This window comes from Anas platyrhynchos, chromosome 36 (genome assembly GCF_047663525.1).
Source record: "Anas platyrhynchos isolate ZD024472 breed Pekin duck chromosome 36, IASCAAS_PekinDuck_T2T, whole genome shotgun sequence".
In the NCBI taxonomy this organism is placed as follows: Eukaryota; Metazoa; Chordata; class Aves; order Anseriformes; family Anatidae; genus Anas; species Anas platyrhynchos.
In genome coordinates, this window is record NC_092624.1 from 3556628 (window position 1) to 3571176 (window position 14549).

Consider the following 14549-nt stretch of genomic DNA (forward strand, 5'->3'; position numbering starts at 1 on the left):
TTACTGAATGCTGGCCTCTCTTTCAGTGTGCCATAGATGGGACATAGAAGGGACATAGGAGATCTGGGATGGAAGAAGGTGGAGGGAGCCTGGTCAAAGAACCTTCCTAGGGACCTTCAGAGTTGAGATCAAGGCATAGAAGGGAAATAATAAATGCACAAGGTCAACAAATGGAAAGTTTCAAATTACAAACCTTCTTGCCTTTTACTACTTAACTAATTACTTTATTGTTGCAGTTGATGTCACCCTTGATGCTGACACGGCTCATCCGAGGCTGCAAGTATCAGAAGATGGGAAGAGTGTGATTGACACTGGTGCAATCAGAAGGGTGCCCAGCAAGAAGGAGAGATTTGATTCCCACACTTTTGTGTTGGCAAAGGAAGCTTATGCATCTGGGAAACTCTACTGGGAAGTGGATGTTGGAAAGAGGAGAAACTGGATCTTGGGTGTTGCCCAGGAGATTGTGACACGCAAAGGAAAAGTTGTACTGTCTCCTCAGAATGGCTTCTGGGCCATAGGGGTGGCAGATGGACAAGACTATTGGGCTTACACAGATCCTTGGACCCGTTTGACTGTGAGTGGTAGACCACGAAAGATTGGGATCTTCCTGGATATCTCAGCCAAGAAGCTGTTGTTTTACAATGTCCACCAGAAAAGCGCTTTGTATATTTTTTCCTTTCATAATGACTGCAGCCAGGAAGTGAAGCTCTTTCCTTTCTTCTCAACAGGTTCCGCTGCAACAACGGTTGACACTGAGCCTCTACAAATAGCCCAGGGGTTTGATGATGATGAGAAGTGAAGGAACAAAGTGAGAATGTACAGCTAATGTATGGCTGAAATCCAGGGCCATAGGTGTGACTACACTGTATTTAACCCCATGCTTTTTGCCTCCAAATTAAAACCAAACAGCTAATTCATAAAAGATGCTTTCACCACTACTTTCTAAGCCTTCTGTGAGCCAGTTCTCTAGGAAGACCTGGACTTCAGGCCACAAAGTCACTTGGTAGAGACAACCTCCAGGTATTCTAAGAACCTGCAGAAACAAATGAATTCTCAGCCTAGGAAATTAAAAGTATTATTCTCTTTATATATCTTTGTTTACATATCCTTATGTCAGTGTGAACATGACATATTTTTGACATATTTTTCTGCACACTAAACATCACAGGAAATACCTGGGATATCTTTGTGCAGAATTGGGCTGCTATTCTAGAGATGGAGGGAGAGCTTTCTGATGAGCCGAAGCCACCCTTCCTAAAAATATCTCTGACTTATGTTTCTAGATGATCACCAGTCATAGCAGGTCCTTCAACGTCATTTGCAAGTATGCTCTGCTTCCTGAAGGCCACTTACATGACTTGTCATCAGTATTTCTCAATGAGCTGCAGAAACCCCTTTCATTTGGAAAGGGTGTGAAATAGTCCTACATCCCTGGTTTGGGGATGCAGTCCAAATAATCTTCAGGGGAATTTGAAAAGTATGAATATCCTCCATTTTCTAGTGAGGAAGGACAGAATTCACACATGAAAATCAAGATAGCCAAACTTTCCACATCAATGAGCTTGCTCTCAAGCTCTCCTGTCCTTCCTGCATGGATTCATGCATTTAATCCTTTTCTCTCATCAAGAAACAACAAATACATTGTACAATGAATACACACTCAAGAACACTGTCCATTTACAATACCTGTACAAATTATCCCATGCACAGTTTGCAGAAGAGCTTCTGCCAGCAGGAGAATGTCTTTCCCTTCCTCTATGTTGGGTATTCCTCCTGCTAGGACACCTTCTCCCGGCAAGTTCATCATGAGCCCAGGAGGATCTGCACACACAGTTAGATGTCAGGATGCTGAGAATCCTTTTGATCACCCCTAGCTCTTGTCAGATAGTGATGGCAAAGTGGCCAGAAATCACCTACCTCACAGAAAATTTCAAACCCCACAATACTCTTCACATTAAAAACCAGGCATGGTTGCTGGTCACTGTTATGAAAGTTAAATTTACAGTCAGGGTCAAATAAATGAAAACACATGTTGAAAGCAGAGAAGCAATGGCAAACAAGGAACTGAAGATATCTGGAAGGATGATGCTGGGAACCACTAGATTAAGAGTGCTCATTAAAATCTCATAAACATGAACCAGTGTCAAGAAAAGCTGGTTTAATTAGAAAGTCTTTTGCAAGCAGGAAAAAACAGTTTTATTTTAGAGTAATAGCAGTTGCAGCCTGTGGTATTTTCAGGCTTGTTATGGGTGGCAAAGGAGATGCAATGATACAGCTCAGGGCATCATAGAAGCATTGAATCAGAGAATGGCTTGGGTTGAAAGGTATCTTAAAGATCATCTAGTCACAACTCTTGTACCAAGGGCAGAGATGACACCCACTAGATCAGGTTGCCAAGCACCTCATCCAACCTGACCTTGAACCATACTTCTATGAAGATATGGTCCTGGGAAATCTGCTTTAGGTGGACCTGCTTGAGCAGTAGGTTTTGATCAGATGACCTCCAGACGTACGTGCCAACATCAAACTTCTTGTGATCTGTCATTTCTGTGGCAAAAGCCTGTAGAATCTTCAAAGCCAAATACTGGACACAGATTCCATTAAGGGAACAGGATTAAGTGAAAAAGAGTTCACCTGCATCCACCTGCCCTGACGTGCATACGTACTCCTCCCACAAAGCCCCATCCAAGCATGACTTGAACTTTTCCATTGGTGACATACCCATAGCTTCACTGGGCAACCTCTTCCAATGTCTTACCGTCTAAATCTAATTCCCTCCAAACATCTAAACTAAATCTCCCCCCCCCCTTTTTTTTTTTTTTTAGTTTAAAACCATTCCCCCTTGTCCTATACCTATCTGTTCATGTAAAAATTGCTCTCTCTCACTCTCTCTTTTTTTTTTTTTTTTTAATTTTATTTTTTAATATGTTTCCTTGAAGTCCTGAAAGGCTGCAACAAGGTCTCCCCAGAGCCTTCTGTTCTACAGGCAAAAGAGATGCTCCAGCCCTCTGATCCTCTTCACAACCCTTCTGTTCACCCTCTCCAAGAGATCCAAATCTTTCTTGTGCTGGGGGCCCCAGACCTAGATGAAGTACTGCAAGTAGAGCCTTACAAGGACAGGGCAGAGGGTGACAATCACTTCTATTATCTTGCAAGCTACGCCTCTGTTGATGTAGGCCAAGATGCAATTTGCCTACTGGGCTGCAAGTACACACTGCTGGATCATGCTGAGCTTTTCATCCACCTGAACCCCCAAGTCCTTCTCTGCAGGGCTGCTCTCAATGTGTTCTGCTCCCAGTCTGTCCTCATGTCTTGGATTGCCCTGACCCAGGTGCAGCACCTTGCACTTGGACTTGTTGAACCTCATTAGGTTCGCACAGACCCTCTTCTCCAGTTTGTCTGGATCCCTTTCGATGGTATCCCTTCCTTCTGATGGATCAGCTGCACTACTCAGCTTGGTGTCATCTGCAAACTTACTGAGAGTGTGCTCAATCCCACTGTCTACGTCACTGATAGATATTAAGATATACCAGTCCCAAGACAGATCCAAGAGGGACACAACACATCACCGACCTCCACCTTGACATAGAGTCATTGACCAAAACTGTATGGACCCCTCCCTCCCTCCCTCCCTCCCTCCCTCCCTCCCTTCCTTCCTTCCTTCCTTCCTTCCTTCCTTCCTTCCTTCCTTCCTTCCTTCCTTCCTTCCTTTCTTCATCCAATTCGTTATCCACCAAGTGTTTCACCCTTCAAATCAATATCTCTCCAATTTAGAAATCAGTATGTTATGAGGAACCATGTCAAAGGCCTTACAGATACACAGATTGATAGCATTGGTCAGTTTTCCTTTGTTAGCTGATGCCGTCACTCCATCAGAAAAGGCCACAAGAGCCTTCTTGGTGAAGACGTGCTGGCTGTCTCAGATCACCTCCTTGTCTTACATGTGCCTTGACATTGCTTCCAGGAAAAATATGTACCATGATCTCCCCAGGCATGGAAGTAGGGCTCACTGTATTGTAGTTCCCTGGGTCCTCCTTTCTGACCTTTTTAAAAATGCGAGTGATGTTTCTCTCCCATTTAACAGGGATTTCACCTGATTGCCATGACTTTTCACATATGATGGAGAATGGCTTGTCAACTATGTCATGGCCCGGACGCTTGACCACCTTGTTCAGGGATGTTATCTACCCTTCAGAAAGCCACAGCCCCTCAGAGCTTGACTTCCCCCAAAAGTAATGCAGCCTCCCAGGCGGCATTCTGCAGGGAACACACTGCCACCCAGGTGTCAGGCTGCAAGGTATGCCCAACTCTCACACCAGCTCAGGACAGCACAAGCAAGCAAATCTGTGGGAGGGACGTCCAGGTGGAGGCACTCCTCCACCTAGTGACAGAACTCAGGGAATGGGTGAAGAGGCTGAGGAGTACCAGGGAGTCCAAGAGAGAGCCAGGCTACTGGAGCCACTCCCTACCTTCCCCGAGACAGGCCCAGCAGGCAGAAAGAAAACACATGTTGGAGGACTGTATCATCTCTCCACCTGGCTGAAAGCACCGAACTAGAGGATAAGGGCCGGTGGCAACAAGTCCCTGCATGGTGTGGCAGGTTGGTACCCCTCAGGGACGTCCCCACTTTCCCAGGTGCCTGCGCACAATAGGTATGAAGTTTTGCAGGTTGATCTGGACAATAATGAGGAACATGGTACATCTGGCTTGGAGGTGACACTGAGGTCATATCAAGCTGCACCCTGCATTAAATCAGCTCCCGCCAAGAAAAAAAAAAAAAAAGATAGGTTGTTCTCATGTGAGACTCCCTTCTGAAGGGAACTGCAGGACCAGTATACAGACCAGACCCACTTTTCAGGGAAGTCTGCTGCATCCATGAGGTCCTGATTACAAGTGTGAAGAGAAAGCTCCCTGCCCTGGTTCAGCAATCTGACTATTAACAATTACTGATTTTCAGGCAGGCAGCGATGAAGTTCCAAGAAGAAGTCAGAGGGCAATCAAAAGAGACTTCAAGGCCCTGGGACAACTGATTAAGGGATCGTGACCGAGAAAGCCTGGGGGTGTTATAACAATGTTTATGGGATGGTATGCTAGTAAGGTGCATCTGTCTGCCGTCAATGGAGAGCCATGCAGCAGCAGAGGTACAAGGGACATTGACAATTTAGAAATCACAAAAGTGCCTGGGAAGTGTCAGGCAGGAATTAGGGCTTCTGCCTCCAAAAGTGTGGCAGGATCTCTAGCCCAGCTGAAGTATGTCTACATCAATGCACTCAGGCGAAAAACAGGAGGAGCTGGAAGACATTGTGCAACAGGAGGGCTATGTCAAAGTTAGTATCACCAAAATGTGGTGGGACAGCTTGCTGGAATGGAACACTGCAACAGATGGCTACAAACACTTCAGGAGGGATAGATTTGGAAGGAGAGGCAGTAGAGTGGCCTTGTATATTTGGGAGTGTTTAGACTGTCTTGAGATTAATAATGGCAATGACAGAGGTGAGTGTTTATGGGTAAGAATTAGGGGGAAGGCCAGTGAGGCAGATGTCTTGGTGGGCGTTTGTTGTAGATCATCGAAGCTGGCCAAAGAGGCAGACAAAATATTCTACAGACAGATGTGTGAAGCCTCAAAATTGCTAGCCCCTGTTCTCATGGGGACTTCAACTTAACATATGTCTGCTGGAAGTGCAACACTGTGGAGAGAAAACTGTCTAGGGGGTTTCTAGACTGTGTGGACACAGCTGGTGAGTAAGACAACGAGTGATGGTACCCCCCTAGACCTTTTACTCATAAATTGGGAAGGACTTGTGGGTGATGTGAAGATTGGAGGTCAGGAAGGCTGGAAACTCTCCAGGAGAGAAATCCCCACATACCAAAAGATGAGCTGGAACTGAAGACTGACTTGGCTGAAAAGATAACTGTGCACAGAGTCCAGGAAGGAAAAAGAAGGTTTATGACCATTGGAAGAAGGGGAGTTCCACTTGGGAAGACTATAAAGATGCAGTGAATGTGGTGGGATTGCCTAAACTAGGAAAATAAAAATAATATACACATTTTAAGGAAAATGTACAGCATTGAAGAGTCTTTCAGAGTTGCGTGTAATTGCATTACTTGAGCGTTCTCCAGGCTTCCAACCTTAGATGCTATCGCACTGGGGGAACCTGGTGTGCTGATTCTAAGGAACAGTATGGAGCGTAGAGCAGAGTGGAGACACTGCGGCTAGGCTTGTGACAAGAGGGGGACTCAGTTGTTCTTGTGCACACCAAGATTGATAAGCTGCACTTTTGCTACCCTGAGCCAACAACCTGTCATGTTTTTGACAAAAAGTTGTACTCTAGTGTACTTTTGCTCATTATAATATCATTATAGTACCAAAACACACCTCCATCCCACAAACTACCCACCTCCAAGTTGCATCCACCCCTTACTGAGCATGCGCTCTGAATTTCTTGGAGCCTATACCTTTAAACAGGGAGGGGAAAATTTTTCACCAATCATAACTAAGATATGCTTGACGAGAGTCACTCAAGCTCCACCTAAAAGATAGAAAATAATATAAATTGGCCTAAGAGAGAGAGGATATTAAGGAATATACCATTGTCAGGAGAAATACCTACATGAGGGAATATACCATCACGAGGACCTCCTGACTTCTGAGATCAGGCGATGGGCTGAAACTCTCTTCCCCCTCCCACTGGGATGCCTTTGGGTGAGATTTGAACACTTGGTTTTAATGTGCGTCTCTGCTGAAACTTAAAAATCTCTAGAGTCTTTATGCCTTTTAAAGTGTTAATTTCCAGGCTGTGCTCCTGTGTATTTCATGCATGGTAGCTTGCTTTTGCAGAGAGTGAATTATCACCAACAACCCAAACAACCTCTAGTCCTGGTTAGGACAATGTTATTTTTCTTCCTAGTAGCTGATAGAATGCTATGTTTTGGCTTAGGATGAGAAGAGTGCTGATAACACCCCGATGTTTTAATTGTTGCAGAGCAGTGCTTACACCAAGCCAAGGACATTTCAGCTTCTCAGTCTGTCCTGCCAGTGGGCAGGCTGGGGGTGCAGCAGGAGCTGGGAGTGGACAGACCCAGAACAGCTGATGCAAATTAGCCAAAGGGGTATTCCATACCATCTGATGTCATGCTGAACAATATATCGGGGTGGCTAGCCAGGGGGATGTCGTGGTTTATCCCGGCAGGCAGCTAAACACCACGCAGCCATTCGCTCACCCTCCCCCCTCCCTCTCTGGGACGGGGGAGAGAAATGGAAAGTGAAACCCGTGAGTTGAGATAAAGACAGTTTAATAAGACAGGAAAATAATAATAACAAAAATAATAATAACAATAATAATAATAATAATACAATGGTGATAATAGTACTACTACTAATAATGTGTACAAACAAGTGATGCACAATGCAATTGCTCACCACTCGCTGACCGATGCCCAGCCTAACCCCGAGCAGTACGGCCCCCTCCCCCCGGCTAGCCACCCCTATATATTGTTTAGCATGACGTCAGATGGTATGGAATACCCCTTTGGCTAGTTTGGGTCACCTGTCCTGGGTCTGTCCCCTCCCAGCTCTTACTGCACCCCCAGCCTGCTCGTTGGCAGGACAGAGCAAAAGGCTGAGAAGTCCTTGGCTTGGTATAAGCACTGCTCTGCAACAATTAAAACATCGGGGTGTTATCAGAACTCTTCTCATCCTAAGCCAAAACACAGCATTCCACCAGCTACTAGGAAGAAAATTAACTCTGTTCTAACTGAAACCAGGACATCTATCCACCCCTTATTCCATACCATTTATGTCATGCTCAGGTTACACTCTTTTCCATACATTCTAATTAGTCACCTATAGTAGTCATGGTAGTGATAACATACAGTATAATATACTAATTAACATGGTACAATTCAGTTCATGGGCTATTCTCACCCAGTATTAAATCTCCTTGAGGTACACACCGCACCTCTCCGTTCTTTTGCATCACCCACCAAGTTTATCCAGGTCCCTGAGCGAAAACAATTCCACGAAGAGGTTTGCCTTTTCCTGAGGCAGGAGTAGCCCAGACTGTTTTACCCAGCATATTTCTTACATGCACTACAGGAACTTTATCCCCATCTACAGTACGTAACAGGTTTGATTGGGCAGGTCCAGCTCGGTTGGTAGATCCCCTAGTATTGACTAACCAGGTGGCCTTTGCCAAATGCGTATCCCAGTTTTTGAACGTCCCAGCGCCCATTGCTTTCAAGGTAGTCTTTAACAGGCCATTGTATCGTTCAACTTTCCCGGAGGCTGGTGCATGATAGGGGATGTGATACACCCATTCAATACCATGTTCTTTGGCCCAAGTGTCTATAAGGTTGTTTCGGAAGTGAGTCCCATTGTCTGACTCTATTCTTTCTGGGGTGCCATGTCGCCATAGGACTTGCTTTTCAAGGCCCAGGATGGTGTTCCGGGCGGTGGCATGAGGCACAGGATATGTTTCCAGCCATCCGGTGGTTGCTTCCACCATTGTAAGTATGTGGCGCTTGCCATTGCGAGTTTGAGGGAGTGTGATGTAATCAATCTGCCAGGCCTCTCCGTATTTATATTTCAGCCATCATCCTCCATACCAAAGAGGCTTTGACCGCTTGGCTTGCTTGATTGCAGCACATGTTTCGCAGTCATGAATAACCTGTGCTATAACGTCCATGTTCAGGTCCACCCCTTGATCACGAGCCCATCTGTATGTTGCATCTCTACCTTGATGGCCTGAGGAGTCATGGGCCCATCGGGCTATAAATAATTCACCTTTATGCTGCCAATCCAGGTCCACCTGAGCTACTTCAATCTTAGCAGCCTGATCTACCTGCTGGTTGTTTTGATGTTCTTCAGTAGCCCGATTCTTGGGCACATGAGCATCTACGTGGCGTACTTTCACAGCCAGGTTCTCTACCCGAGCAGCAATATCTTGCCACAATGCAGCAGCCCAGATGGGTTTGCCCCTACGCTGCCAGTTGTTTTGCTTCCATTGCTGTAACCATCCCCACAGGGCATTTGCTACCATCCATGAATCGGTGTAGAGATAGAGAACTGGCCATTTTTCTCGTTCAGCAATGTCTAAAGCCAGCTGAATGGCTTTCACTTCTGCAAACTGACTCGATTCACCTTCTCCCTCAGCAGCTTCTGCAACTCGTCGCGTAGGACTCCATACAGCAGCCTTCCATCTCCGATGCTTCCCCACAATACGACAGGACCCATCAGTGAACAGGGCATATTTCTTTTCATTCTCTGGTAACTGGTTGTACAGCGGGGCTTCTTCAGCACAACCCACCTCCTCCTCTGATGATATCCCAAAGTATTTGCCTTCTGGCCAGTCCATGATCACTTCCAATATTCCTGGGCGACTGGGGTTTCCTATTCGAGCCCGCTGAGTAATCAGTGCAACCCACTTGCTCCATGTAGCATCAGTTGCATGATGCGTAGAGGGGACCCTTCCCTTGAACATCCAGCCTAGTACTGGCAATCGGGGTGCTAGGAGGAGCTGCGCTTCAGTACCGACCACCTCCGAAGCAGATCGAACTCCTTCATATGCTGCCAATATCTCCTTTTCAGTTGGAGTATAGCGGGCCTCAGATCCTCTGTATCCCCGACTCCAAAACCCCAGAGGCCGACCTCGAGTTTCCCCAGGTTCTTTCTGCCAGAGGCTCCAGGTGGGGCCATTCTCCCCGGCTGCAGTGTAGAGCACATTCTTTACATGTGGTCCTGTTTGAACTGGCCCAAGGGCTACTGCATGGACTATTTCCTGCTTGATTTGTTCAAAGGCTTGTCGTTGTTCTGGGCCCCATTCAAACTCATTCTTCTTACGGGTTACTTGGTAGAGCGGGTTTACAATCAGACTGTAATTTGGGATGTGCATTCTCCAAAACCCCACAACACCTAGGAAAGTCTGTGTTTCTTTTTTGTTAGTTGGTGGAGACATAGCTGTTATTTTGTTGATCACATCCATTGGGATTTGACGACGTCCATCTTGCCATTTTATTCCTAAAAACTGGATCTCTCGTGCAGGTCCTTTGACTTTATTTTGTTTTATGGCAAAACCGGCTTTCAGAAGGATTTGGACTATTTTCTTCCCTTTCTCGAAAACTTCCTCTGCTGTGTCACCCCACACAATAATGTCATCGATGTACTGCAGGTGTTCAGGAGCTTCCCCCTGCTCTAGCGCAGACTGGATCAGCCCATGGCAAATGGTAGGGCTGTGTTTCCACCCCTGGGGCAGCCGATTCCAAGTATATTGGACTCCCCTCCAAGTGAAGGCAAGTTGTGGCCTGCACTCTGCTGCTAGAGGGATGGAGAAAAATGCATTAGCAATATCAATTGTGGTGTACCACTTGGCTGCCTTCGACTCAAGTTCGTACTGAAGTTCCAGCATGTCCGGCACTGCAGCACTCAGTGGTGGCGTGACTTCGTTCAGGCCAAGATAATCCACTGTTAGTCTCCACTCGCCATTAGACTTTCGCACTGGCCATATGGGACTATTGAAAGGTGAATGGGTCTTGCTGATCACTCCTTGGCTCTCCAATTGACGAATTAGCTTATGGATGGGAATCAGGGAGTCTCGGTTAGTGCGATATTGCCGCCGGTGCACAGTTGTGGTAGCGATTGGCATTTGCTGTTCTTCGACCCTCAGCAACCCCACAACAGAAGGGTCCTCTGAGAGACCGGGCAAGGTAGATAATTGTTTAATGCCCTCTGTCTCTAAGGCAGCTATACCAAAAGCCCACCGGAACCCTTTTGGGTCCTTGCAATATCCTCTTCTAAGATAGTCTATGCCAAGGATACATGGAGCATCCGGGCCAGTCACAATGCGGTGCTTTTCCCACTCATTCCCAGTCAGACTTACTTCAGCCTCCAATACAGTCAACTGCTGAGATCCCCCTGTCACTCCACAAATATAGATGGGCTCTGGTCCTTTATAGCTTGATGGCATTATAGTACATTGTACACCGGTGTCTACTAAAGCCTTATGCTTCTGTGCGTGTGACGTGCCAGGCCATCGAATCCACACAGTCCAATAAACTCGATTGTCCCTTTCCTCCCCCTGGCTGGAGGCAGGGCCCCCCTAATCCTGGTCAGAATCTTCTTCGTTTCTGTGTTTGAAGGACTGTCTGCTGGAAGTTGGAGCAGCGAACTTTTCAGAGAATCCTTTTTTCCTGATTGTTTTCTTTTGCAACTCACGTACCCGTGCCTCTAGGGTCGCGGTAGATTTTCCATCCCATTTTCTCATGTCCTCTCCATGGTCTCGTAAGTAAAACCATAGGGTGGCACGGGGTGAGTACCCACCATATCGTCTTCCTTGTGTAGATGAACGCCTACCCCTGATAGCTGAGACACTGCTCTGTACAGGTACAGAGGAGAATAATCTCTCTTCAAGTTGGTGAAACTTTTCAGAAAGTGTTTTCTCCCAGGTGTTCTCTTTCGGTCGTTGGACACTGGTTGGTTCAGGTGGGGAGGAAGATAGATTCTCTTCAAGTTGGTGAACCTTTTCAGAAAGTTTCTCCACAGCTGAGACGCAGGCCTGTAAGGAAGAGGAGAGACTTTCTTCGTACTGCCGGAGTTGTTTAGCCACTTCATCCACTGTGGGTTCCTCATCCTCTTTCCAGGCCATTATTGCCAATGAGCTGGCATATGATGATGGTGCACTCCGTACAAACTTCCGCCACATGGGTCGTGTACACCTGACTTCATCTGGATCTTTGGATGTTTGTCTGAGGTCTGGATCCTCATAAATCACTTCCCATATGGCTAATTCCCTCAGGTACTGGATTCCCTTCTACATAGTGGTCCACTTGCCTGGTAGACATCAAAGTTCTTCCTTGAAGGGATACCTTTCCCTCACAGCTGAGAGGAGACGTCTCCAGAGGCTGTTAGATTGTGCTCCATCTGCAATTGTTTTGTCAATGCCGGCGTCTCGAGCAAGGGATCCCAGCTGCTTGGCTTCCTTGCCATCGAATTCCACACAATTGGCTCCAGAGTCCCAGAACTGGAGCAGCCAGGTGACAAGCTGCTCACCTATACAGCGACCAAAATCTTTTCGCACATCTCGTAGCTCGCGCTCGTTTAGACTTCGGGTAGTTACTGTTGATTTTTCGGCATCCTCATCTTCCTCCTCCTGAATCCTTGATGGCCCAGCGTCGTCGTCGTCTCCGTTGTCTCTATACCTAGATTTGGCAGAAGACTCTCTGCGTTCTAAACGACCTGAATCTCTATACCATTTTTTCACCTTCTCTACAGGGGCAGCTTGCACTGCTACTGCTCATTTCTCTGACCTTGTTATAGGGTCTGCCACGGAGGTTGGAATACCCTCTGCAGGGGCAGCTTGCACTGCTACTGCTCGTTTCTCTGACCTTGTTACAGGGTCTGCCACAGAGTTTGGAATACCCTCTGCAGGGTCAACTTGCACTGCTACAGCTTGTTTCTCTGACCTTGTTACAGGGTCTGCCACAGGGGTTGGAATAACCTCTGCAGGGTCAACTTGCACTGCTACAGCTCGTTTCTCTGACCCAGCCACAGGAGCTGGAGCGGCTGCAGAAACTGGAGTTGGAGCGGCTGCAGGAGCTGGGACTGGAGTAGCAGCAGGAGCTGGGACTGGAGCAACTGCAGGAGCTGGAGCTGGAGCAGCTGCAGGAGCTGGGACTGGAGCGGCTGCAGGAGCTGGGACTGGAGCGGCTGCAGAGTCCACCGTAGGGGTCACAGTGGCCGTTGGATCTGTCGCAGGGCTTGGAGCGGCTGCAGGGTCTGTCACTAAGTTGATAGCAGTATCAATGGCAGCTCGATAGGCATGAGCCAGGCCCCAGCACGTTACAATGATTTGTGTTACTTTGGAACTGCCAGAATCATGACACCTTTTTTTCAAGCATTCTGCCAGTTTTTGAGGATTTTGCTATTGTTCAGGGGTGAATTTCCAACACACTGGGGGTGCCAACTGCTCTAGATGCCTGCCCATATCCTCCCATACTCCCTGCCACCCAGAACTATACTGCCTCCAGGCAGATCTCCGGATGAGCTTCCTAAGTAGTTGTTTAACTTTAAGCAGAATCTGAAGTGCATTCAGGAGGCAGAACAACAAGACTATACTGGTCTGAGTATCCCAAGAATATTCAATATCTTGGAGAGCTATTGTAACAAGCTTGGAGGACAAGAGGGTGGTGAAGGAGGAAGGGAGAATGATCCAGGAGGATACAGGGGTGGTGAAGGAGAAAGGGAGAGTGATCAAGTAAGAAAAAATATCTTCCATTTTCCCCTCCACAGATTGACTCCCTAATGGAAAAAAAACAATAGGTATAATTGCTAATAGTTCCCAAGATACAGTTTCCAAAGTACAGAGTCGACGATGTTACTGAGTACAAATACCAAGTTAGAGTCATGACAAGATATCTTATCGTCTCATAAGCCATTGGTACAACACTCAGCACCATAATGATCTGAAACCAGGGCCCGGAGAGGATAAACAACATGACAGAGAGCAAATACGGAAAATAATGTACTATAATACTCAATTTGGAAAGCAGGCGCAGCAGAGTTGAGATTAAAGCAATCAGCATTATGACAAGTGACTATTAAGCAGGTCTAATCCTTACACCAATTTTAGTTTAACACCCTCTGGTCAGATCTGCTGTTATCTCAACCTATCGTGCCCCACGTTGGGTGCCAAAAAGACTGTCGTGGTTTAACGCGGCCGGCAGCTAAACACCACGCAGCCGTTCGCTCACCCTCCCCCCTCCCTCTCTGGGACGGGGGAGAGAAATGGAAAGTGAAGCCCGTGAGTTGAGATAAAGACAGTTTAATAAGACAGGAAAATAATAATAACAAAAATAATAACAATAATAATAATAATAATAATACAATGATGATAATAGTACTACTACTAATAATGTCTTCAAACAAGTGATGCACAATGCAATTGCTCACCACTCGCTGACCGATGCCCAGCCTAACCCCAAGCAGTCCGGCCCCGTCCCCCCGGCTAGCCACCCCTATATATTGTTTAGCATGACGTCAGATGGTATGGAATACCCCTTTGGCTAGTTTGGGTCACCTGTCCTGGGTCTGTCCCCTCCCAGCTCTTACTGCACCCCCAGCCTGCCCGTTGGCAAGACAGACCAAAAGGCTGAGATGTCCTTGGCTTAGTATAAGCACTGCTCTGCAACAATTAAAACATCGGGGTGTTATCAGAACTCTTCTCATCCTAAGCCAAAACACAGCATTCCACCAGCTACTAGGAAGAAAATTAATTCTGTTCTAACTGAAACCAGGACAGGGGAGGAGGGTCGGACATCTCAGTGTTAGGCTGGGCATCGGTCAGCGGGTGGTGAGTAATTGCATTGTGCATCACTTGTTTTGTACACGTTATTATTAGTAGCGCTATTGTCATTATTGTTATTATTATTATTGTTATTAATATTTTTCTGTCTTAATAAACTGTGTTTATCTCAACTCACAGGCTTCACTTTCCCGTTTCTCTCCCCCGTCCCAGAGAGGGAGGGGGGAGGGTGAGCGAACGGCTGTGTGGTGTTTC

The 14549-nt window shown here is 46.7% G+C and overlaps 2 protein-coding genes across 3 annotated transcripts in view; both read left to right on the forward strand.

Annotated features, from left to right (window-relative positions):
• The window catches only part of LOC106017007 (uncharacterized), a 30690-nt gene extending 29601 nt beyond the window's left edge, over positions 1-1089 (forward strand). For both annotated transcript variants that reach the window (XM_072032149.1, XM_072032150.1), the window contains one exon: positions 237-1089. In XM_072032149.1, coding sequence (XP_071888250.1) covers positions 237-799 — 563 coding nt within the window. In that variant the 3' untranslated portion in view covers positions 800-1089. The remainder of the gene's footprint in view (positions 1-236) is intronic.
• A 5509-nt stretch (positions 1090-6598) lies between these two features.
• Positions 6599-14549, forward strand: part of LOC119715016 (uncharacterized) — a 31405-nt gene continuing 23454 nt past the window's right edge. The window contains exon 1 of the mRNA XM_072032155.1: positions 6599-6703. The gene's annotated coding sequence lies outside the window, so the exon portion shown is untranslated. The remainder of the gene's footprint in view (positions 6704-14549) is intronic.